The sequence below is a fragment of the Schistocerca serialis genome, chromosome 3 (assembly GCF_023864345.2).
Source record: "Schistocerca serialis cubense isolate TAMUIC-IGC-003099 chromosome 3, iqSchSeri2.2, whole genome shotgun sequence".
Taxonomy (NCBI): domain Eukaryota; kingdom Metazoa; phylum Arthropoda; class Insecta; order Orthoptera; family Acrididae; genus Schistocerca; species Schistocerca serialis.
Genome location: NC_064640.1, coordinates 258987736 through 259013218, shown reverse-complemented (window position 1 = coordinate 259013218; position 25483 = coordinate 258987736). Strand labels below are relative to the sequence as shown.

The 25483-nt window shown below is 38.5% G+C and overlaps 1 protein-coding gene across 1 annotated transcript in view; it reads left to right on the top strand.

Annotated features, from left to right (window-relative positions):
• Window positions 1-19677, top strand: part of LOC126470029 (aminoacyl tRNA synthase complex-interacting multifunctional protein 1) — a 38231-nt gene extending 18554 nt beyond the window's left edge. Inside the window, exons 2-4 of the mRNA XM_050097516.1 lie at window positions 10021-10152; window positions 10898-11278; window positions 19229-19677. Coding sequence (XP_049953473.1) covers window positions 10021-10152; window positions 10898-11278; window positions 19229-19600 — 885 coding nt within the window. The 3' untranslated portion in view covers window positions 19601-19677. The remainder of the gene's footprint in view (window positions 1-10020; window positions 10153-10897; window positions 11279-19228) is intronic.
• The last annotated feature ends 5806 nt before the right edge of the window (window positions 19678-25483 follow it).

The window sequence follows — 25483 nt, the reverse complement described above, 5'->3', positions numbered from 1 at the left end:
GTACATCAACGCAATACAGCTACATCCAAACGCATATGTACAACTACAGAAATCTGTAATTATTGATACATGTTCAATTACCCGAAAGTTCCTAAATGCAATGTAACATATACCGTACAGTTAAAAGGAAGTCACGCTTGATGAAGGTCCGCGTCACTTTCCATTTTTAACCAGACATAACGTCTGAGACAGGAAAGAGAAATGATAATAATAATAATAATAATAATAACAAACCTGACATCATACTCACCAATAAAAAGAAGAAATTAACACAACTAATTGAAATATCCATACCCAATACAGCAAATATACAGAAGAAAACAGGAGAAAAAATTGAAAAATACATCCAACTGGCTGAGGAAGTCAAGGACATGTGGCATCAGGATAAAGTGGACATTATACCAATTATACTTTCAACTACAGGAGTCATACCACGCAATATCCACCAGTACATCAATGCAATACAGCTACATCCAAACTTATATATACAACTTCAGAAATCCGTAATTATTGATACATGTTCAATTACCCGAAAGTTCTTAAACGCAATGTAACATATACCGTACAGTTAAAAGGAAGTGACGCTTGATCAAGGTCCGCGTCACTTTCATTCCGAACCAGACCTAAGGTCTGAGAAAGGAAAGATAATAATAATAATAATAATAATAATAATAATAATAATAATAATAATAATAATAATAATAAGAAGAAGAAGAAGAAGAAGAAGAAGAAGAAGAATTCAAAATGGCAGTATCACTGACAAACACAAATTATTAACACCACATTATAGCCACCTGTGAATTGTAGGCCTATATATTAAATCTGAATTTGTTGGAATATTAGATAAAGTATTATCAAGGTAATTTGCACCCAGATTACTTCATTATACTCAAAGTACCACAACCGACTGTACCCTACATCTACATCTACGTGATTACTCTGCAATTCATATTTAAGTGCTTGGCAGAGGGTTCATCGAACCACTATCATACTATCTCTCTACCATTCCACTCCCGAACAGCACTGGGGAAAAACGAACACCTAAACCTTTCTGTTCGAGCTCTGATTTCTCTTATTTTATTTTGATGATCATTCCTACCAATGTAGGTTGGGCTCAACAAAATATTTTCGCATTCGGAAGAGAATGTTGGTGACTGAAATTTCGTAAATAGATCACGCAGCGACGAAAAACGTCTTTGCTTTAATGACTTCCATCCCAACTCGCGTATCATAAACACCCAGGTACTTAGTTGAATTGACTGCCTTGAGAATTTTACTATTTATTGAGTAATCGAATTCCAACGGATTTCTTTTGGAACTCATGTGGATCACCTCACACTTTTCGTTATTTAGCGTCATCTGCCACCTGCCACACCATGCAGCAATCTTTCCTAAATCACTTTGCAACTGATACTGGTCTTCAGATTACCTTACTAGATCGTAAATTACAGCATCATCTGCGAACAACCTAAGAGAACTGCTTAGATTGTCACCCAGGTCATTTATATAGATCAGGAACAGCAGAGGTCCCAGGACGCTTCTCTGGGGAACACCCGATATCACTTCAGTTTTACTCGACGATTTGCCGCCTATTACTACGAACTGCGACCTTCCTGACAGGAAATCACAAATCCAGTCGCACAACTGAGACGATACCCCATAGGCCCGCAGCTTGATTAGAAGTCGCTTGTGAGGAACGGTGTCAAAAGCTTTCCAGAAATCTAGAAATACGGAATCAACTTGAGATCCCCTGTCGATAGCGGCCATTACTTCGTGCGAATAAAGAGCTAGCTGCGTTGCGCAAGAACAATGTTGTCTGAAACCATGCTGATTACGTATCAATAGATTGTACCCTTTGAGGTGATTCATAATGTTTGAATACAGTATATGCTCCAAAACCCTACTGCAAACTGACGTCAATGATATAGGTCTGTAGTTCGATGGATTACTCCTACTACCCTTCTTAAACACTGATGCGACCTGCGCAATTTTCCAATATGTAGGTACGGATCTATCGGTGAGCGAGTGGTTGTATATGATTCCTAAGTAGGGAGCTATTGTATCAGCGTAATCTGAAAGGAACCTAATCGGTATACAATCTGGACCGGAAAACGTGCCTTTAATTTTGCCTGAAATACTGTGTTACTACTTTTTTTAAAAAATTCAGGCGTGCACCCCTTTTGGAGTAATGGCAGTATGCTATGGATTCATGTATTAGTTTCCTTGTTTTCTGTTCATCCTATGAATAATTCAGCCTCTGTTTGGTAATGGTTTTAGTAGTGTTGTTGCTGTTGTTGTTGTTGTTGTTGTTGGTGGTGGTGGTGGTGGTGGTGGTGGTGGTGGTGGTTTTTTTCCCCCTCAGGTTTATTTCGCTCAACTTCTCATGACTTAAGTAGACTCCTAACACCATATCACACACTTTGGATATTGCTACATTTGAATTCTCATCATGCCTTCATGTACACTCTTGTGATTGTTTTACGCTTTGTCTCTTTTAACGTCACTTTTTCTCATCCTCACAATATGTATTCTTAGGTGGAAAATCTAGTAATCTTCTGACGTTAGACTTTTTGCCCAACATAATCTCATTCAGAGTGGAACATGTGCTTCCATATTTCAGTGAAATCATTATTTTCTCTAATTTGTCCACATAATTTCTTAAAGATTTATGATTTTTATTACAATAAATATAACACAATTGGCCTATATCTCTCTTACACCTTTTATCTGAGTTATAGGCTGGGTGGCAAGCAGACAGATGTATTTGTGTGTGTTCTCAGTTTGTCTTACCATATTCTTGAACAAAACTGTGGTACATTATCTGACAGTAGTGTGTTTGGTTTCCCTCTTCTAATTTAATAACCTCATGTGACTTCCCTAAATACAGCCTCAGCAAAAGCCTTTCTTTATGGATATAATTTCGCAAATTTAGAAAAAGCTTCATGTGATACCAATGTCATTGTGCTCTCAAATGAGGCAGTGTGTTCTAAGATCAGTGATGTCATACCAATCCCCAAGGTATAACACACACTATTTCAAAATGGCGACCAGTAACCTTGAATAATTCTGTAGTGTAAAAATATAATCATCAGATGCAGAATAAGATAAATTCTTATCAATAAATATTGTAGCTAACAGAACAGAACAGAACAACTGCACAGTCATATTATTACTAAAATATATGATGACAACAGGTAAGATAAAACAATACTAGTTTCAAAAAAAGATAGAAAATGCACATTAAGAGGAAACAAACTGTAACTGCTATCAAAAACGCCAGTTGAACTGTTTAACTCCACTTGAAAGACTGATACAAATACAGAAATCCTAAAACACATACCTCTTCACATAGCAAGACTGATATACATAGCGAAAGATAATGAAAACTACCAAAAGGCAATATAAGCATCAGTTGACCAATATAGCAAACTTAAAACACTGATACCAATGCTGGGAGACCAAAACTTACATGACAAAAGCAACTTTGATAAAACCAAGAATCAAACTTACCAGACACCACATTCCACATGAATGGGATGTCCAGAATCATACATGTAGACAACACAAAAATAAAGAACAAATAGTGAACAATAACAAAAAATACAGTCTAAGATCCAACTTAAAAATGCAGTGACAGTAAGACCACATACACAAATTAGCAAAAACACAATATCATACATAACAACCTCATCTGAAACATCCCTCTACCCACCCAAAAAGAAACAAAAAATCACTATCATGGAACCCAAAAGCCCCAGCCCACAAAATTATTAACTTCATAAAAATCTACCCTCACAGAATACTAGTCTGCCAGCAGTAATCATCAAGATGAGCCTTTAAAACCAAACAGTGTGTTTTACCCCTCTCAGTAACTCACTCCCCCCCCCCTCAATATCCCTCTGTAGTCTGAGTACAGGCACCAGTCTCATAGGCTTTAAATTCAAAAATTGGAGTTGGGCAAAAACAAGTGTGCTACAGCTGTTCAATGGAAGTTTAGAACCAAGTATGGAAAGAAGCCACCAACAAGGAAGGCCATTTACCATTGGCACAACAACTTCGTTGCTATGGGTTGCTTGTGCCCGACAAAGAGAAGCGGACGTTCCAGTGTGAGTGAAGTGAATGTGGAGCATGTACGAGAGACATTCATAAGGAGTCCAAAGAAATTGGTGCGTCGTGCATCCCGTGAACTCAAAATGGCTCCAATGAAAGTGTGGAAAGTCATGCGACAGATGCTGTCTATGAAACCATTCAAATTGGAACTAGTGCAGAAGCTCAGTGATGACAACAAAGACCAGTTTTTTTTCTTTTTTTTCTTTTTTTTTTTCGCAGTTGCAACAATTGAATGAGGAAGGGATGGAATAGGATGTTTGTGTTAAAAAACTTCCAGAGTTTCTCTTCAATCTGCAATATTTATTACATCTGGACAATGTTTAGTTCTTGTGCAATAAGTAATTGAAAGTGTTCCCGGACTTTATGTACACCTTGTACTACAGAAATAAAAGAAGAGATACATATGTTGCGCAACGTAACATTCAAACAATGAAAAACTCCAGGGTTGAATAATGATAATATTATGGAAAGGCTAGGTTGCTACTCCAGTATATCAAGAAGGTGTTCAGTTGCAAACAGGCACGGCTGTTATACATTTGAGCTTTCGGCCACTTTAGAAGAAGGCCTTCTGGTGGAAAGGTCACATGTATCAGTGGCTTTTTGTTTTGCCTGTCTGCAACTTGCCTTGTTCTCTATATGATGAGTAGGAATCTATCCTTTTCATAATACTGACAACATAACATTTGATTGCTTAAAGAAATTATCACACCGGTAGACATTTCATTTCCAAAAATAAAATTTGGTTACCTGCAATTCAAAATAAATATAAGTTATACATATAATTCACAGTTCACATAAATTGGAATCACAGTTTTCTCCAGTTACTGAGACAACACTGAATAATATTTGAGCTGCAAATGCTTAAAAGTTTATCAAAACAAATGACGTCATGGCTCAAAGCCCGAGGAGTGGTATCGAACTCTCAAGTTTATCAGTCGTCATTAGTCCAAAATCTGATTTGATGCAGCTCTCGGCACAAATATGTCCTGCACAAGCCTTTTCATCTTTACCTAAATGTTGCAGCCTACATCTACTTAAATTTGCTTAGTTTAGTGCAGCATTGGTTTCCTTCTACAGCTGTTACCCCTCACACTAGTAAGAGTTACATAATGCCCTACTCCCCTCGACTCCCTTCTTTTTCATATTTTATGTACATAATATGCTTTGAAACAATAGTCAAAGATTTTTGTGTTGTTTCTCACAGCTTTCCTGAATTTGCTGTTCAGTGTTAATTTTCATAATCAAAAAGGTGTACCATGACCAAATTGTCACCTTTTGACCTAATCAAGATTTGACTACATTACAGATCAGTCTGTCAGCAGAACAATGATTTCAGGTGGTATGAGGGGTTATTTCCTTCCATAACCACATTCACTGGTATAGATGGGTTAATTCATAATATGATAACATACCAATAGACCGGTGGTCTCTTTAACATGATGAAGATATGAGCCTTAACAACTTATAAATAGTTGATGTCTCTAACAGTGTGAAAACATAAGCTAAACAAAATGTGACTAACAGGATCTCCTTGAGATTTTTTATTTTTGGGTCTGTAGCATTCTTGTTATTAAGGACTTCAAACATGTTAAATACTTGAAAATATCAATTCTAAAGACTGTAATTAATCTTAAAGCTGGTGTACTTTATGTTTAATATACAGCATGTTTTGATGAAGGATAGATGATTCTGAATGAAATCTTCTCAGTTTTCAAGCCACATCAAATTCTTGAGCTTTTGATGGCTATTCCACCATCGTCATAAGGAGTAAAACCACAGACTGCCGCGGCTTTTGAAGTTTTCTTCTTGTAGAGCCATGATTGTGGCGTCTAGCACCAATTGGAGAGAAATGAAATGACACATGCGCAGAAGGTGAGTTGGGCAGCTCATAATAGCTCTGGCTTGCTGCAGGACTGAGTAACGTCAGGTGAGATGAAGGGCTGGCACCATGTTTGAAAGTGCCACTCGTGCCTCCCTAAAGTGTCTAGCATCTGTTGTTACTTCCTTCCACCATCCAAAGCCTACCCCCTTGCATACTAAGTGTGTATCCCCAGTGTCTGTTAAAATTGTTGCTGCACATTCTAATCTCAGCTGCATTTTTGTCGTTAGAACGTGACTGAACTACTCGATGATTCCAGGTGGAAACTGTTGGGCCAAAAACTCGAGCATTTCTTGTACTGGCAACCTCATAAAAAGTTGACACAACATCCAGACTAACCATTAAGTCATTTCACCCTGTTTTCATTTTCATGAGTGTTTCAAAAAATGTCTGCTTTGGATGTTAAAAGGAAGCAACAATGGATGCTTGTAGAGAGATGGGAGTGGCAGTTTCAGATGTGGCACTGGCTCCTCGCACCATCTGATGATGTCACTTGGTCTCCCTGCGGGCCGGAGCTGCTACGAGCTGCCCGAGTCACCTTCCACACACATCATTTTGGCCCTCTCTGATTGGTACTAGATGCTGCAATCGTGGCTTATAAAAGCAGGAAACCGTGCCAGCTCCGGATATCAGTGGTTTTACTCCTGACAAAGATGGCATAGATAGCTATTGAAAGCTTGAGAGCTGTATTTGAATTGACACAGCTTGAAAACTGAGAAGATTTTATTCAGACGTGAGACAGCTAAAGACTTGGTGGACTTGCATCTTTCCTCTGTGATGAGGACATAACGCACAGTGTGAGTTGACCGAAAAAACTGCGTGAAATGAAATCACATCTGCTGAGTTCTTCAGCATTTTTGCAGTGGTGGAGGTAATTCCTTGCTTTGCTGTAGTTAAGCACCACATTTGAACTGCTGCAGCGGACAGCAATTTGAAGAGGACAAGTCACTACATACTGAGACAGTGATAAGACAGAATAGCCACAATTGTGGTCTCTGCCACCAATCAGAGAGGGCTGAAATGTCACGTGTGAAGGTGAGTTGGACTGATCTCTGGTCTCTATTAAAATTGTTGCTGTTCATTTTGATCTCGGCTGCCTCTTTTATAACAGAATCCTAGTATGTTGACACGAGTCAAGACTCTCGTGTTTTTAAACTGTATTTTGTTTTTTCCGTTTCCTAGGCAATGCTGAACTATGGATGACTTGTCAAGCTCCCTATGTTTCTTGTGCTCGGTACAACACTCTGCAACTGTGCGAATTATCTGATCTATATACATACTGCCCCACTCGCAAGGGACACAATACACACCACGCACACGGAGAGCTATGTCGTCTTTTAAGAGGGAGCAGTGTATCTCTTATCTTGGATGTAGACCAGAACACTGGTCTTGTTCCATATGCCTGCGGCACACGTCTTAATTTGCCGTACAATGTAGCAGGAACACATCCAGCTCATCTTCTGCCAATTCACAAGGTGTTGTCCATCAGTGGCACCTAAATGCATTTGCAATATCTCTCTTGCTACAACCATTCTCCCTGAACACATCTCAAGTGCTGCAATTCATACTGTAGGTGGTCGTTATGAGAAATAAATTTTGCTCTGTGTATTAACGTTTTCAGGACCACTTTCTTGAGTACAGGGAGGTAAAAACTATTGGTGTTCAAGCATCCATCACTGTGCGTCGTCTTCCAGTACACTAAATGACTCGGCTAAAACATCCGAGAAGAGTAACTTGCAATCCTCCTCCGTCTGAATGATAAATTTAACTTTGAGATGGACACTGTTCGTGCAACTGACAACTGTTGCAGTGTATTTTCACCATGAGGCCATATCAGGAAGATGTCATTGACATACCTCAGGAAACAAGATGGACACAACACTGTAGAGTTCAGAGCCTTCTCTTCAAAGTGCTCCTTGAAGAAATTCATTACTGCTGGAGACAGTGGTGATCCCATTGCTGCACCATCTGTCATTTAATAATATTCACTGTGGTATAAGAAGTACATTGTCATTAGAACATTATCGAACAACTTTACAATTCCATGTGGAAACTGTTGGACCAAACGACCCAGCATGTCTTGTACTGGCACCCTTGTAAAAACCATAATGTTGTTACGGCCCATTTTCATTTTCTTTAGTGTTTCAACAAATCTCTGCAAGTTTACAACATGCTGTTCACAATGTCCCAGTCTTGGTGCTACATTCCTGCAAGGTGTTCTGCTAGTTTGTAGGTAGGCAAGCTGATTCCACTAACAATGGCCCTAAGAGGGGCATTGTCCTTATGTATCTTCGGCAATCCATAAAGCCTGGAGGTGTGGCAGCACAAAGTATTAACTTTTTCACCATTTCGTCTGGTAAACTGGAAATCTTTAATAACTTCCCTCTTTTCCTGATGATGGCTTGTGCCAGGTGGTGACTAAGCTTCCAGTTTCCCATTTGGCCATCCAGATTTAGGTTTTCAGTGGTTTCCCTAAGTCACTTGCAGCAAATGCCAGGATGGTTCCTTTGATATTAAATAAGGATTTCCTTTCATATCATTTCCAAATGTGAGCTTGTGTTTCATCTGGAATGACAATGTTGTCGATGGTACATTAAATTCTGGACTTTCTTCGTTCCAACAAGTTGAGAAAAAGGCTAGAAAATTTTCTCAAAGGATAATTTATTAATATATCACTAATGTATGGTAGACACTTAACATTAAAAGTCAGCAGTAGCGGGAAAAGTCCAACTGAATGTGGAAATCTTATTGGATGCTTAAAAAACTAGCAACAACTTTGATGCCATCTATAATGCTTTTATCTGCATACAAAACTTCACATCTGAACATGGTAATTAATTTAATATGCTATTTTCATGTGTGTTATTAAAGTTAAGTTACAAGTCTAACCGAGGGCCAGTGTACGACAAGATGAAATATGTGATACCTTCCAAATCAGCCATCAAATTGTTTCATAGAACTTACTCTTTGCAGCCTAGAACTGGGCCAAGATGATTGTTTCTCCTATTTGACACTTCTTTGTGTAGCCTTGCTAACCAGACCACAGAATTTGCTACTCTACAGTTGTGTTTTTTGCTGTCTTGCACCACATACAGTTTGAGAAGATCCCAACACCAGGAGAAGATATTGTTTTATCAGTATTTAAGCTTCACACTTTTTTTATTCTTTCCTATGCAGAAAACTGTGTTTCTTCTTTTAATTGATGCATTTATTTTGATGGATGAAGTATAGATCAATGTTCCTACAGCACAGCATGGCCGTTGTCTTCAGATCTCTTATCATGTAAGCTGAACAAACCTTGATGAACAGTTGCAGACAAATGCCATAAACTACTATTGTGATCAAGTTGTGCAACTGGGTAATGGTCTGGATGTTGTGCAGATATACTCCAGTAATGATTAATTTGTGCTGGATGTTGGGACTACATTTTGACAGAGACTGTGTGATAAAGCAACAGAGAAATGATTGGGGGCCCTATTTCCACAATTGTCACATCCGCCATGACCACAGAACTTTGCTGAAATCTCCACTGTGCCCAGGGAACAGCATAATATCTTGTGAACACACTGACTACAAGACAGACCCAAGTTATGCAGTTGTTGACAAAGCCACAGTGTGTCCTGTTGGACTCAGTAATGCTTAATCTACAGTTGAGACAGTTGTGTCTAGAAACCCGTAAAAACTGTGTAATAAATAACAAGTCTGTAACACATATTCTAGGAGGGGGCAGATGCCCCCTCTTACCCCTCCCTCTTGGAGACAACCATGTTGACCACCTGGCACTGTCATCATTCATGAGGATTCAAGAAGCCCATTAACTTTTATAGTGATTAAGACCTGTTACATCTGTACCACATCATGATGAAAGTTGTCTCAAGATTGATACCATTTCTCCATTACTTGTTTCTGACATCTTTAAGTAGTTTACCAAATTTGTCATTTAATCTAAACAAGGCTCACTGTCATATGTGCTTTGATTTTACTAAGCCCTTACACCTCTTTTGTTTTTATTCATTTGCCTTTTTTTCCAGATCCAGCAACTTACAATTTCAAAAACATTGTGTGCTCTTAAAGCAGAAAATGAGTCCTTAAAGCAGGAAGTGGCGTCACTTATTAGTCAACTTGAGTCGATAGAGAAGATAAACAGAGGTGAAGGACAGCAGGTATGAATATTATACACTTCAAGTCAGTAATTATTTTGTCAGTTGCGAATTTCTGCAGTTCTAAGATAACTGTCATCTTTGCAGTGTTAGTCATGTACAAACATTTCTCAATGTTTAATCATGTTACAGTTTTTTATCTTCAATATTGCTCAGACTCTCCTCAACTCTCTTTTTGGAAAAAGATTTGTCAACTTCTTGTAACCAGTTTCTAACATTTATCATTCCATTTGGAATTTCTTGATGAAAATTGTTCCTGTAGTAAGTAACAAAACCCTAAATTTTATTACCATTTTAACTTTGTTTTAGCAATGTTTACTTTGTTTTAGCAATATTATGCTAACAGAAGCTGTTTTTCCCATTAAAAAATTTTGAGCATTGGAGAAACTTCAACCATTATTCCAACTTTGCAAAAAGAATGTTTCAGATACCTTCTGTTATCATCCTCTACAACTACAGATACAAATTTCTTAAACCTTACGAAAATGTCACGTACCATAGTTCCACTGTCTGCCTGCTTATGTTAAGAACACATTTTTATCTTTCACCTTCTTAATTATAAGTGAGAATGCTACATTATTTTCATAACTCTTTATTGTTATCTGACCAAAATATATTATATTAATTTCTCACTAGTACATTTACATAAAAAGTGGAATTTCTAAAAATTCTGTAATCACTGTATGATGATACTTTGTATTCAGTGCTGAGAGATCAGATGTTAACTGTCTGTCACTTTTATGTGTAGGTACATGCTGTACACAATATTTCACAAGTAAATGTTAAGGCACCTGAAAGTGCTCTCACAGCCACTGCAAGTCAACTAGTGTCTTCTGCTGCTGGTACAGAGAGCAGTAGTGCTCCTGCAAATTGTAAGAAAGAAAAAAATAAAAAGAACAAGAATGTAGAAAATATGACAAAAAACAAAGAAACACATGAGAAAAAAGATGGTGGTGGAAAAACTGCAGCAGATAAAACTAAGAAGGCTGATGTATCACAAGAACAATTGGTAGATGTAGGAAGATTAGACCTCAGAGTTGGAAAAATTGTTAATGTTAAGAAACATCCAGATGCTGATTCTTTGTATGTTGAAGATATCAATCTTGGAGAAGACAAGCCACGTACAATTGTGAGTATCTCACCAAGTTTCCTTCTTAGTTTCTTTTGGAACAAATAAAATAAAAAGTGCTCCATGTAGTCTCCCTGATTTTGATAGTGTTGATTATGTACGGGGCATTATGTCACTCGCTGAGCCAAGCACTTGGGAGGCATGATTTTGTTTGGAAGATAGTTGTAAACCTGTAAAGGGTACAAATTTTTGGATGTAAGAGGAACTGTATTTGGTAAAATTGAAAGTGCATACACAACATATGGTTCTCCTTTCCATTTGAAATGAATGAAGGTTTCTTTTAATAGCACACTGTCAACACTTGCATGCCTGGCCGGCCGAAGTGGTCGTGCGGTTAAAGGCGCTGCAGTCTGGAACCGCAAGACCGCTACGGTCGCAGGTTCGAATCCTGCCTCGGGCATGGATGTTTGTGATGTCCTTAGGTTAGTTAGGTTTAACTAGTTCTAAGTTCTAGGGGACTAATGACCTCAGCAGTTGAGTCCCATAGTGCTCAGAGCCATTTGAACCATTTGAACTTGCATGCCATTTTTCCTCAAGGGGAAAGATAACCTGGATGAAGCTGGTTTTGAATTCATTTCATTATACCAAATTGCAAGTGATAGCAAGTGTGCTGCTGACAAAAGGCAGTTATCAGTCAGCCATGTGTATTTCCATAAAATTATTGCATTTTATTTAATTCATCACTTTTCCAAATTTTACTATGTATTTATGATATTTCTCATATTCATGCTCATCACAATGATGTTTGTGCACCTTATGAGAAAAGACTTAGTAGCAACCATAATCAATAAGCTACACATCTCCCTGAATCTTGAAAGATGGTGAGTACCTGGAAGTGTGCGTGTCTAGGCTTTATATGTGTTTCACAAAACTGGGTTTCCTGAAATTCTGGCTGGTCAGTACCACCAGTCCTCTGTAACTGTACTCTGGGTATTCTTCAGTAAGAAGTATTATGTACAATGCTGAACGTTGTGTTTTGCAGTGAGTGGACTAGAATTTTGGCGGAGCTACCTTACCATGGGGATGTTAAAGAATCCCCTTCTTTTTAAAACTAGAAAAAATAATCTTCAGTTTTAAAGTGTTGTGTGTGCTGATGGACTGGATAGCTGTAGAGGAAAAACAGCCATTACCAGGCAATGTTCAGAACACTCAGATTGTACTAAGATTGTTCAGCTATACAGGATTTTCATTTTGTTGCTGGGAGACAGGAATAATAGTTTGAGTAGATTTTGCCTGTTTATATTGTGATGGAAGTAGAAGAATAAAAGATTACATCAAAGCTGATTACTGTACTGACATTCCTGATACAATAAACTAAGTTTCTTTAAGATATTGTGACATAACCAGTATTGATGTGAAAAAGCTGCAGGAAGGGTGGGCAAATATGCATTTCCATGATTTTACAGTACAATAATTGATCCATCAAATTAAGGAGGATAGTGATTTTAGCCTGAACAAATCATCGAATCCGGCACTTTCTTTAATAAACTTGCAAAGACGTCACTACAGTGCAGCTCATAATGATACATCTATATCCCAGCACGGATCAACCATATAAGACACACATTCAGTTTATACATAGCGTTCGCCGCTGATCAATGTGTCTGGGACTCCTGTATCTCTGGCTGCTTATGCAGTACTCTGGTCCACATGTTTAAAAGTATGAAGTGAGCACTGTAGTTTCAATCTGTCGTCTCACTCTGAAGATACCAGAAGGTATACAGCTGCAATATTAGAAGAATTAAAGTTTATGCAACTGCACTCCAGAAATTTAATGGATCAGTTGGCAGAAGTAAATGATGTACTAGAGGAAAAATGACATTCCTTCTTAACATTCATCACGTATGCTTTACTGGTACACACGAAGGAAGATATGTGTTTAAACGTGTGAAGGTAATTCAGACTTTCTTCTCATACCACAGTTTCATTTAATGGCAAACCTTTCCCACAGACCTGAAAAAATTTCCAGCTTGAATTCAGCAACATATTGCTTTAGTGTTGCAGTAATATAGTGCAAAATCATACCATCCAACACAAACAGCACCTCCTATACTTGGAGAAAAACCTTCAGGAAGGAACTTTAAAGCTATAGGACAGTGCATGCTCTCATTGTCCTACTGTGAAGGCAATTTTGCATAGTTAGATACTGATATTCTCTCTCTCTCTCTCTCTCTCTCTCTCTCTATCTCTCTCTATCTATCTACCTATCTATCTCTCGATCTCTGCAGGACTCTGGGCATAGACAAACAAAAAATAATGGAAAATGAAGCTATCAGCTTCCAAACCAAAATAGACATCTGGCTACTTCATAGATCAGTTTGTTACCTCAACCAAGATTTCAGTTAACATTTGTTGGCATCGCCAACTTGCAACCAGTCATCTTTCAGCATAACCTAGAGCTCAGGTTATTCTACAGACCTGTCTGTTGCACCTTTGAAATAAAATTGTTAATAATATTTTAATACATACAGTGCAAAAAATGCTGCATATATCAGTAACAGAAAACTTCTGTACATGGCAAAAGCAGGTTATGAAGAAAAGGCCACCCACATAATGCAAGTAATTATTATCCTTTTGTCACCACAACTAAGATTCTTATTTGAAATGGAATAATTAACATTATTTCATCATGAAAGTTGGAAGTGTGCTATTTGAATGTACGGGGTGTTCGAAAAGTCTCTCTGCAGTGCCAGATGATTGTTAGCCATGCGTGCCATAGGATTGTTCACCTGCTTGGGTTACTTCCCTTCAAGTGGATTATCACAACATTCCACTGTTTCGTTTATCTCAGCCAGCATCAGTGGTATCGTTGGTGTGTGTCGTTACGTGTTGATGTGAACGTTTAAGTTTAGTTGCTTTGTTCGTTTGTTTCATTTTTGTCACTGTTAAAATGCTAACCATTGAAGAATGTGTGTTTTTGGTCAAACAAGTGTTCAAAGCTGGTGGTAAATACACAGTTTCAGTTCGTCAAACATTTAATTCAGTTTTCCCGAGACAACGCTCCCACATCGCGATACTGTACAAGATTTGATTAACAAACTTGTGTTTGGAAACATGGTTAGACTAATTGAATTGTGTATTCAACAACAGGGGGCACTTTCAAATTTTAATGTAAAAATTTGTAAGTAAAAATGAATATTCAATAAATTAATAACTTGTATTTCACTGAGTTTCATTTCAGTACATTCACTGCGGAATATGGCATGTGCGGCTAACAATCGTACGACATTGCAGAGAGACTTTATGAACACCTCGTATAAAGTGTATTTAATGATAACAGAAATGTCAGTATGCAAAACAGCAATATCTCAAGGAGAAGCTGTCCACAAAATACTATTATTTCATGGGTTAGCAGAATGAATACATATATATATATATCTAGCTAACAGCAGTTAATTAGCTACCACATACTATCCTCCAACATGATATGGAGATGTGTTGCCAACATCTGCTTTATACTGCAAACAAGTGCAAAGAGTGAGTGGCACTCTGTAAAGTTTAGCTGGAATGTATAGCACAAGCAGACTCATGGCCCATGCTTACAGATTTACTCTCACCAGTACCTCTTCTCCAACCTTCCAAACTTCACAGAAGTTCTCCCACATACTTTGAAGTTCTAGCACTCCTGGAAGAAAGTATATTGTAGAGAAAAGACTTATCCCTTAGGCTAGAGGATTTGTTTCCAGAACAAATTTTCACTCTGCAGCTGAGTTTGTGCAGATTTGAGACTTCCTGGCAGATTAAAACTGTGTACTGAAGTGGGACTCAAACCTGGGACCTTTGCCTTTCACAGGTAAGTGCTCTGACTAGAGAATAGGTGCTGTGGAAGTGAAGCTGTGATGGTGGGTCCTGAGTCACACTTTAATAGCTCATTTGGTAGAAACTGGCAAAATTCATTCTGGAATAAAATACTTATTTGCCTGCAACATTTGTGATAACCATCAACAAGAGACATATGATACGGAAGACTTTTTAACTACTCATGAAGTAATATTCAGTTGTAAGATTGTGTGATAATATTTTTGCAGAAAATTGAAATATTTTATCACCAATGTAATTTCCCTGAGAAAACTAAAAGTAGATGTACAAGGTATATAATTTTATCATCCAGACTATGTTAAATTTCTTTTAAAAGTAATGCAAAACACTTAACACACACAATGCCATAATATACTCAATATAAACTTGCATTTTGAGGAACTCGTACTATTTCTGAGTATCTTTAAACAAACTGGCAATACCGTAATAATTATTTAGTTAATTCTGTGAACAGAAACTTTAAGAAAGTGTGGTCTGTGCCAACCAGACCTGTCCCACAATAATTACAGTTTCTTAAGTGTGAAAACACTGAGCAGACAGAAAGAACATTGAAATAATTTGTAATCAGTAATGGAATCTTGAGTAAAAATATTAAAAATAAAATTAACATCATAAGTCTTGGCATATTGCTGCCACAGAGGATAATATTTCAGCTGCAAAAATGGATCATTTTGACTGAGTGTAAAGAACAATAATTATGTAAAACAACATGACTGCTGGGACACTCAAAACTTGGGTAACTAAATCACCATTTTTAAAATACCAGTCCTGTTTATCTTTGTCTAATTTTCCTCCACTTTTGAAAAGACCTGTTATTTGCAATTATGTAGTTATTGTGAACTCGCTAATCTACTTTCTTTTTTTTTTGTGGGGGGGATTTTAATCTAGTTATGTGTAGATATCAATCACAGAACACTTAATTTTCTCCTGCTTCAGTTCATTTGTTTCTATATTCTGTTTCTGTCTTGCATTCAGCATTTGCTAAAGCTTTGATATTTTTTGCCTCCAACTCTTGCATTTCAAGTAATTATTCTTCACTTGTAAAATACCTTCTGTGTACCAATAGCCTGCTTCTGATGTATGATACTCCATATATTCGGTGTGTGAAGAATGTCATGATGTAATATTGAATGGTAGAAATTCAGTTTGGGCTATATCTTCTATCCCACCTGTAATGTGTGATGGTACGGATTTAACAATATGAATCATACAATTGATTTTTCATATTTTTAAGCAGATAGCCTAAAGTTTAAATATTGGAGTAACATTTTGTGTGTACATTTGGCAACACTGGACTCGAGTATGGGAGTGGTGGAATTCAGTTATTCTGGTGAAGATTTTCCATATTTTGAAAAAGTGTGTAGCCAGTTTTCTAACGCACAGTTACTCTGTTCTTTTGCTCCATTTCTAATGCCATCGACATTTATGGCACATTAAAATGTAGTAGTCATTCCTTCATCCATATGCTAGATTATACGCAGAAAAAGTGACAGGGAATGTTGCACAGGAAACATTCCTCAAAACAAGTTGGTGAATGTTCCTAATTCTGATTTGGAGTTCACTCATTCTCACACTGACTAAATAATTGACAGTTGAGGGTGAGAGCAAAATACGTATACATGAGCTTTTTATGAGTAAACAGGCTGAGAATTTTAAGGCTGTTTCCCCAACCTACACACCAGGATATAGAAAGAAAGACAATAGTTTATTCACTTTTTATCGACAGTTTTGTAGCTTACAGCTCTTGCCACTCACACAGTCCATGGAAAGCCCATTGTAATCATTTGTTACTATTCCATGCAAAACAGATCCATTTTTTGCAGCCCGAAGTATCTGATAGATCCTCACAAGAAGAAAATTCAAACTACTAGCAGTGTAATGTAATGTTAATAAACTCATATCAGTGATGCATCATTTTCATGACTGGTGCTTTATGTGGTGTGGTTACTGTTTACTTGAAGAGTGCAACTGCATTGCCAAAGCACTAGTTAGTATCAACAATTAGTATAAGAAATTAAACAGAATACTGGCTGCTGATCAACAAAACATGTTCAAAACGGTCGTTATTAATTAGAAAAAAGAAATCAAAAACTAAGTAAAATCTCTGCTATGCTTTGGTGCTGAATGAGGAAAACTCAGATATGTGGCAAGTTCTGACATTCACACTGCATTCACAGTAAAAAACGAAAACATACCTAACAGCCCAAGAATCCATGAACAGTAACAAGCATGCAAAAATTTAGTAGTAGAATGGGCACAACTGGGTGACTAATACTACCATAGCAGCTCACTATTTTACTCTGTCTCCTCTCACATGATTTTTCCACAACTGACAGTCCTTCAAAGCAGAATTTCTGAGTGATTTATGATAATTACACAATTCATCTCAACACAAGAAGTTCCATAATTCAATTCAAAATTTTCAGTGTAGAGTTTGAGAGACTTCATAAGACCATATAAGAACAACATGTTACTCATACAGATGGATTTAAGGATCTAAGCAGCTGCATATAATTTTACAATAATTTTAATTGACCTGATTTCAGTATTCCTCCTCAGAATGAATTTACTGTTTTTGATGCTGACTGTCATGCAAACCAGAATGTTCTCAAGCAGGTGAGATAAGGTCAAGGCATGAAATTCCTCTTCTGCTTAGGCTTAGATGTCTCAAGTGTTGGGTAGCTCATTCAATACATGTACCCAGCAGACAAAATTACTGAAAAAGTCCATCTACAATGGTAAGCATTGTGTTGGGATACATGACGATGTAAGAATACAGGAAATGCAGTACCTGATCGAACCAGTGAAGGGAACTTGGTGTGAACTGACACCATGCTGTTATTGAGCCAATCAGTCAAGTGAGAGTGGTATGTTAAAACCATGGGCTATTTCCATCTAATCCTAAAGAAAAGTTTCAGTTCCTCTTGCACATTGCTGTATTGCCTACACTACATTAATTGGTCTGGGACAGAAACTTAATCCTTCGCCTGCCACGGTTAAAGTTGTTACCAGTTTTGTTATCCAAGCACACTTTGTGACTGTATCCAAACCTTCAACCTGCCAATGCCATCTGCCAACTTTTCAAACTCCATAGAGCCTCTCCTGCATTCCTAAACAGCTTTTGTTAACCACTGTATGATTCTAGTAGTTTACGTATCAGGCAACTACAGCTCCTTTCTTTAGATTTATAGAAAAGAATCCCTTGTCAATTTTAATCTTCCATAATTGCTGGCTGAACTACTTACTGTGCTGTGTTTCTGTATAATTGTTTGTCAGCTTTGAACTGTGTCCACATGCTCGGACAAGTGCTAGCAGGATTGATTAAATTGTTAAGTGGGTGAACAGTTTACTACTTGTGTGTTCTTGCTCTCCACTGTATGATAAAAAAGGTGGATCTCCTGTTCTGACTCACATAAAACAATGTGTGTGTGTGTGGGGGGAGGGGGGGGGGGGGGGATCGTGTGCACTCAAGGGTACATTATATTTTCTGCCGGGGTACAAGAACATGTCTTTAATTAACTGCTGCACACCCTCTGTCTCTGACTCAATCGATATTCATGAAACTTTGCAATATGTAAGAACACTTGCACACTAATATGCTGGAACAAATACTTCCTTACTAATGTCAGAAATTTAATTTCTGATGTGGTGGGGTAGTAATTCGATTACGTCTATTGTTTGAAGAGCTGAGCCTGTATGACATGCTAAATGTTATTCAACCCTGTGTTAACCATTGGCATTCAGATGTTTTTACTGTTTTGGTAATCATCTCCACAGTTTCTTTATCTTTCTTCTTTGCTGATGAACTGTGTATGTATTAGTTTCATACTCTGTTTTCAATATGCTGGTTATAAAAATATTAAATCCTGAAGATTGATGTTAGTGAGATGTCAAACGCCTGGTTGATGATAAAACAGTGAAAATCCTGTTGTGTAAAATTATTCATATCTTAAGTAAAGGGAGCAGCTGTTTGATTAATTGTGAAGATATCACCTGAGGTTTTGTAGGAATTATACATGGATGACTAGTGGTTTTTTTTTAAATTGCAATTATATTTAAACTCAACTTTTAAAAATTAATTTTAATTAACGGACTCCACCACTTTGTAAAAGGTATAAAATTTGTTTCCAGGTCAGTGGTTTGGTGAAGCATGTGCCCTTGGAAGAGATGCAGAATCGACTTGTGATTGTTCTTTGCAATCTGAAGCCATCTAAAATGAGAGGAGTGTTATCCGAAGGAATGGTTATGTGTGCAAGCTCACCAGAAAAAGTAGAGGTTTTAGTGCCTCCTCACACATGCGTACCAGGTGATGAGGTGATTGTTGATGGGTACCCCAGGAATCCAGATGCTGTTCTCAATCCCAAGAAAAAGGTTTTTGAAACAGTTGCCGTAGATTTGAAAACAAATGATGACAGAGTTGCTACGTATAAAGGTGTACCCCTCTCTGTTCCAGGAAAAGGTGTTATCACCTCACCAAGTCTAACAAATGTTTTTATAAAATAATAATAGAAAATTTCAGATTTGTGGTTTTAATGCCAGGAGCGTTCCTACTTTGGTATTAAATACAGTTTAGAAAGGTTGCTGGAGATTTTTTTTTCTCTCCTCTTCCCTTTCATTGTTACAAACTAAATGTGTGAACTTTGGTATTTAAAGTGCTATAAGCAGTTTCTGTGCAAAAGGAAAAGTGTCTATCTTTGTTGTGTTTTAAACATAGTGTATTTTTACCTTGGTTATATTGACCTGGCAGTAAAATTTCTAAGTCCATATCTGTGAGCTATACATATATTTATTACTAAGTAGAAACTTACTTATAGCAGCTTGCCAGATATTTTGTTTATCCATTGCATAAATTCTAAGACAACAGAGCAGAGCTCAATGATGCTTTGATGCATGTAGCTTAATCTCATACAAAAACTGTTCCACTCACCTGTGCTGTGGACAGTGTCCATTTTTTATCTCCATCAGACTACAATCAGAAACATGTCTCTCCAGACCAGCATTCCTTTGCCCAGTGTTCACATCTCCCATCTTCCTGAACACTGGTCCAGGCTTGCTGTACATGAAGAAATCTTACTTAGGAGAGTGTGTGTGGTACATGCTAGCTGCCTTGTCAGAATAAGTATATACACTGGTGTCAAAAATTAAAGCAACAAATGGAAATTTTGCAAGGTTGTGTTTATTTTGCCACAAAACAATATAAACAGCTGATAGTAAAGTAGAAGCAATGTAAAGAATATAGAATGTAATTAACTGCAATGTGCATAATAGTAGACAAAAATGTGTCCTCACCCCCCCCCCCCCAACTTAAACGGATTTGCACTCACATCCTGACAACTAGTCAATGTGTTCAGTGTGAGGTTGATGACTACCTCTGGCACCAATATAGGCCTTACAATGATGGGACATGCTGTGAATTATGTCACCAATCTCATGCTGAGGCAGTAATGCCTGTTCTTCCTGCAGAGCTGCTTGAAAGTCTTAGAGAGTGGTTGGTGGATGCTGACATGCTGCAACCAGTCTCCCTACTGCATCCCAGACATGCTCTATGGGATTCAAATTGGGAGAGCAAGCAGGCCATGTCGTGCATGCAATATCTTCAGTTTTCAAAAAAAAAAGAAAATCAACCACCTGTGCTCTATGAGGTCGATCATTATCATCCATCAGTATGAAGTCTTGCCCCACAGCACCTCGCAACAATGGCACATGAGATCCCAAGATGTCCTCACGGTACGTGACAGCAGTTAAATCTTGCTGATTCGCCCGTTCAATTTCATGAAGAGGTGTTTGAGTGGTCAACATAATCCCTGCCACACCATTAGAGATCCTCCTCGATATCGGTTTCTATCCGCAATGTTTGGTTCCTGAAATAGTGTTCTGCATGCTCTCCAGATGTGACTCACTCTCCAGACCAAATTGGGACACATTTGTGAAAAGAACATTGATCCACCATTTGACCGTCCAGGTGGCATGTTGATGGCTCCACTCTAGATGTTCCCTTCTGTCAAGACACGCCAGAGGTACACAGACAGCAGGTCTCCAACAACTATTGTCGGAGCCTTCTATATACCATTTGCCTCGATACAAAATGTCCAGGGGATACTGCGATGCCAGTTGCAGCTAAATAACGTCCACTCTTTCTGATGTTACATGTGGTTTGCCCTGTCCTGGTCTCCGGGATACAGTTTTGGTATCTCTAAACTATCGCCTCGTCGAGAAACAACAGAAAGATTCACATTAAGCCATTGGGCCACATCGGTTTGCGACTCTCCTGCTTCCATTCTTCACCGAGCGAGGTGGCGCAGTGGTTAGCACACTGGACTCGCATTCGGGAGGACGACGGTTCAATCCCGTCTCCGGCCATCCTGATTTAGGTTTTCCGTGATTTCCCTAAATCGCTTCAGGCAAATGCCGGGATGCTTCCTTAGAAAGGGCACAGCCGATTTCCTTCCCCATCCTTCCCTAATCCGAGCTTGTGCTCCGTCTCTAATGACCTCATTGTCGACGGGACATTAAACACAAATCTCCTCCTCCTCCTCCTCCTTCCATTCTTCCTGTGGCCGTCCATGGCAGTGTCTGTAGGTGTCTTTTCTGAGCCATACTGCACCGTCTGTGACTGTGTACACAGCAATTGTGGATGTGGGACTACCCTGCAAACACTGCTCCACTTGATAAGTGCGCTGGCATCATCACAGGCATGGTTGTCCATTGACTGGAACACTGTATTCCTTGTAGAACATGATTGTAATGACATGTGTTGACAGTTCGCACGATTATATCTTGAATTAGACACAGAATGGGGCAATAGCAGTTTGTTGCCTCAATTTTGGACACCGGTGTACACACACACGATTTGTTGTATGTATATGCCATGCTTAAAAGTAAGCCTTGGAAAGCTACTATGTTCCAGCCAGTACAACTGTTCCAACATGGCACAAAACTGCCTGTAATTTCAACACTTCACTGCTCCTTACAGTTTTGGCATTGTGATACTAACTACAATACCTATAAACCATTTCAGCAAAACTGTTTGTGCACATGTGGCATTAATTTTTACAACACACAGGATCCCGTTTGCTCAAATCCTTTTCCCAAGCCACGTGCAACGAGAACAGCACTGGTTTCAGCATGGCAATTGTGGCCAGATGTAAGCAGCAGCTGGCGTCTTGCATTCCAAAGATTGACTGCAATAGAGGGTGTGGTCCTGCACAAGGTGCCCATGTTTTTATGTATAAGTGTACTCAATGATGCCACTCATCTGAGTGGTACAACACAAGTCAAAGTTCTGAATCTTTTCTTCTGCACATCTTAGTGTGAAAATAAGAAGCAAAGACAACGATCAGTAAAATCAAGCAATAGAATTTTTTTAAAAAATTGAGCAATACGTCACACACACACACACACACACACACACACACACACACACACCTCTGTCTGTCCCTGTCAGTGGTTGATGGCTTACACTGCAGCGTCTGAAACTAGAAAATAAAACTTAAGTGATTTATGTACAGAAAATGGATCATTTGCTACATTTTTGTATCTATTGCTGCCAAACCATAGGGTTAAATTTGCAGTGATACAGTTCCAAATTTGACTGCCTTAAGGTGATAACATGTTGCAATGGTGCAACTCTAGGCACGAGGGCTTAATGCCATAAAAAAAGCCACTTGCAGAACTACACTGGCACAGTATTTTGCCACGGTACCTGCTCAGTGCCACCACCTGCCTGCTAGACTGTACCCAAGTAGCTGCCAAAACCAGGGACACTTCCACTTGCAGCATACATGACATGAGCAGCAGCAGCAGTGACACACCAAACCTGCTGTGGCATGGATAAATAGAGACCAACTAGTTCATCAAATCAGTGTCTCATTCAGTCAGCAACTGCAATAGTGTCAGCTCCTGCCGTGAGGTCGCTACTGCTCCACTGTTGTTCTGGCTGGACCACATTCCAGAGGGTCCAGCTGCCACCAGATGGGCCAAAGGTCCAACTGGAGCTTTCTTAGCCACAAAGGCACTGGGTTCCCATTAGTGCCAATCGCCGCTAACCCCGGTTTCTTCACCGGATGTCTGCACATCGTCACCTGTCATGGCCAGGGACGGCTGCCAACTGTTTTGCAGTAGTCTCCCCATGCCAGTCTGCCTCATCAGCTCTTGATGTAGCTTGGCCATGAGCCGGAACTGATTACCACACAATGTTGCACCATCCCTGGGCTGGGCTAGTGTAGCAGATGTCAGCATCTTCATGCCAGTCCCGTGTCATTGAGGCCCAGGAGCTCAGCAACTGAGTACACCCACAGAACGTCGACACGAGGCTGTGTTGTCGGACAAATATGTGTTATTGTAGCCACTGTAGTTTGTTTGACAATAAAGAAATCTCCTGAATACCATCTGTCTTGGTGCAACCACTTTCCCCTCCTGGTTCAAACCCACATCACCCAGGGGGAGGCGCTACACACCATCCTGACAACCCGTGGAACTGTTCCTCAACCCTTCTGTAGTGGTATTTGCTCACCAAGCCACTGCAATGTGTAGAGAATGGTAGGATCTGTAGTCTTTGTCAAGGTAAGTTAAAGAACTGGTGAAAATTTTGCTAACAGGTGAAAATACTCACAGAGGGTATGCTTGGATTGAGAAATTTGTCACTGCTTGGAATATCCTGTGCTAGCTTAAGAATCATTTTAAAAATTGTGTGTGTCTAGGATAGCTGTTATATAGCATGTAGGACACCTTATCATTGTCATTGAATGAAATTCAAACAAAATGCCTGTTTGAAATTTGATAATATGTTCACTGGCTTGGGATGAGAGCACAAATATGAAAACTGCAGCATGTTTACCCAACTTTATAAGTGGCATTTACCACGCACTGTTTGTTACAGAAAAACTGACAGTACTTATATTTATTGAAGTGCAACAAATACTGTTGTGGGAGTAGTCCACATGCCAGCTAGGCATCAATTCCTAATGCAGCTAGCAATGTTCTTATGTAATTTTGAAGAGTGATCATTATATATATATATATATATATATATATATATATATATATATATATAGCTTCTGTTTCTGTTTCCAGTTAGTCATCCACAGTGACAGAGCAAAGTGCACATTTGGTATCATACATAGAGCATAGTATCACTGTTGTCCGTATCCACGCAGAATGCCACCTTCCCATGTTTCACCTGTTAGATCTCTCCTCTTGAACTCGTGGGTTTGAATTCATTTATACACACCCATACACCATGAGATCTCAGCCTCCATAATTTAAGTCCACAATGTTTTTATAATTTTGGTATAAAAACTATCAATTTTCACCAAATGAAGACATTTTGGGGAATTATTCCTTTGATTGCAAATGCCTGAGAAAGAAAACGAGACCACTTTTTCTCTGATGAGTAATCATGTTCTCTGGATGAAGTTAAGTGAATTCTCACAACCAACTATTGAAATTTATATTGTCACCCTGTGGGTATATCTCTTATGCTGAAGTGATTTGGGTAGAGACAGTTGCCACTGTGATTGATTTAAGATCCTCAGCAAAAGTTTTTGCAGTACTGCCCAACAGTGAGAGTAAAATATCTTCCTTTTTGTAACATTTTTGATTCTAGACAGCTGTTGCCACTGTGTTCATTTTGTGGGATTTTTTACTAAAATTTGAAAAAAAAATTGTTGATTGCTCAGAATGCCACAAGTTGCAGATTTTTTTGCACACATCCATCTTGTGAATGCTGTTAATTTATTTAAAGAAATAGAACATGTATTTTTTTAAAAAATTGTTTTTTATTGACAAAGATAAAGTTTCTGTTGTGAACATGTTTTTTACAAGTGTATGGAGTTTGTGTCATTTTTGCATGACATGATTGGGAGCTACAAAAATAGTGACTTGGTTCAGTATGAGTACTGCAGCTCTTGAGGGGGGGGACCATTGAATCGGTAGCATTATGTCACATACTGTGTCATAGTAAGACATGTTACTGAACTGTCAGCTTAATAAGTCGTGATTGCAAAATACCAAAACAGATTTTTTACAGATGAATGGAGAAACTGATAGAAGCCAATCTCGAGGAAAATCAGTTTGATTTCCAGAGAAATGTAAGAACAAGCATGGCAATGCTGATCCTACGATTTCTCTTAGAAGAAAGGCCAAGGAAAGGAAAACATATGCTCATAGCATTTGAAGACTTACAGAAAGCTTTTGACAATGTTGGCTGCAATACACTCTTTGAAATTCTATAGGTAACAGGGGAAAATACAGGTAGTGAAAAGCTATTTACAACTTGTACGGAAACCAGACGGCAGTCGAGGTGCATAAAAGGGAAGCTGCAGTTGAGAACGGAGTGAGACAGGATTGAAGCCTATCCCTGATGTTACTCAATCTATGCATTGAGCA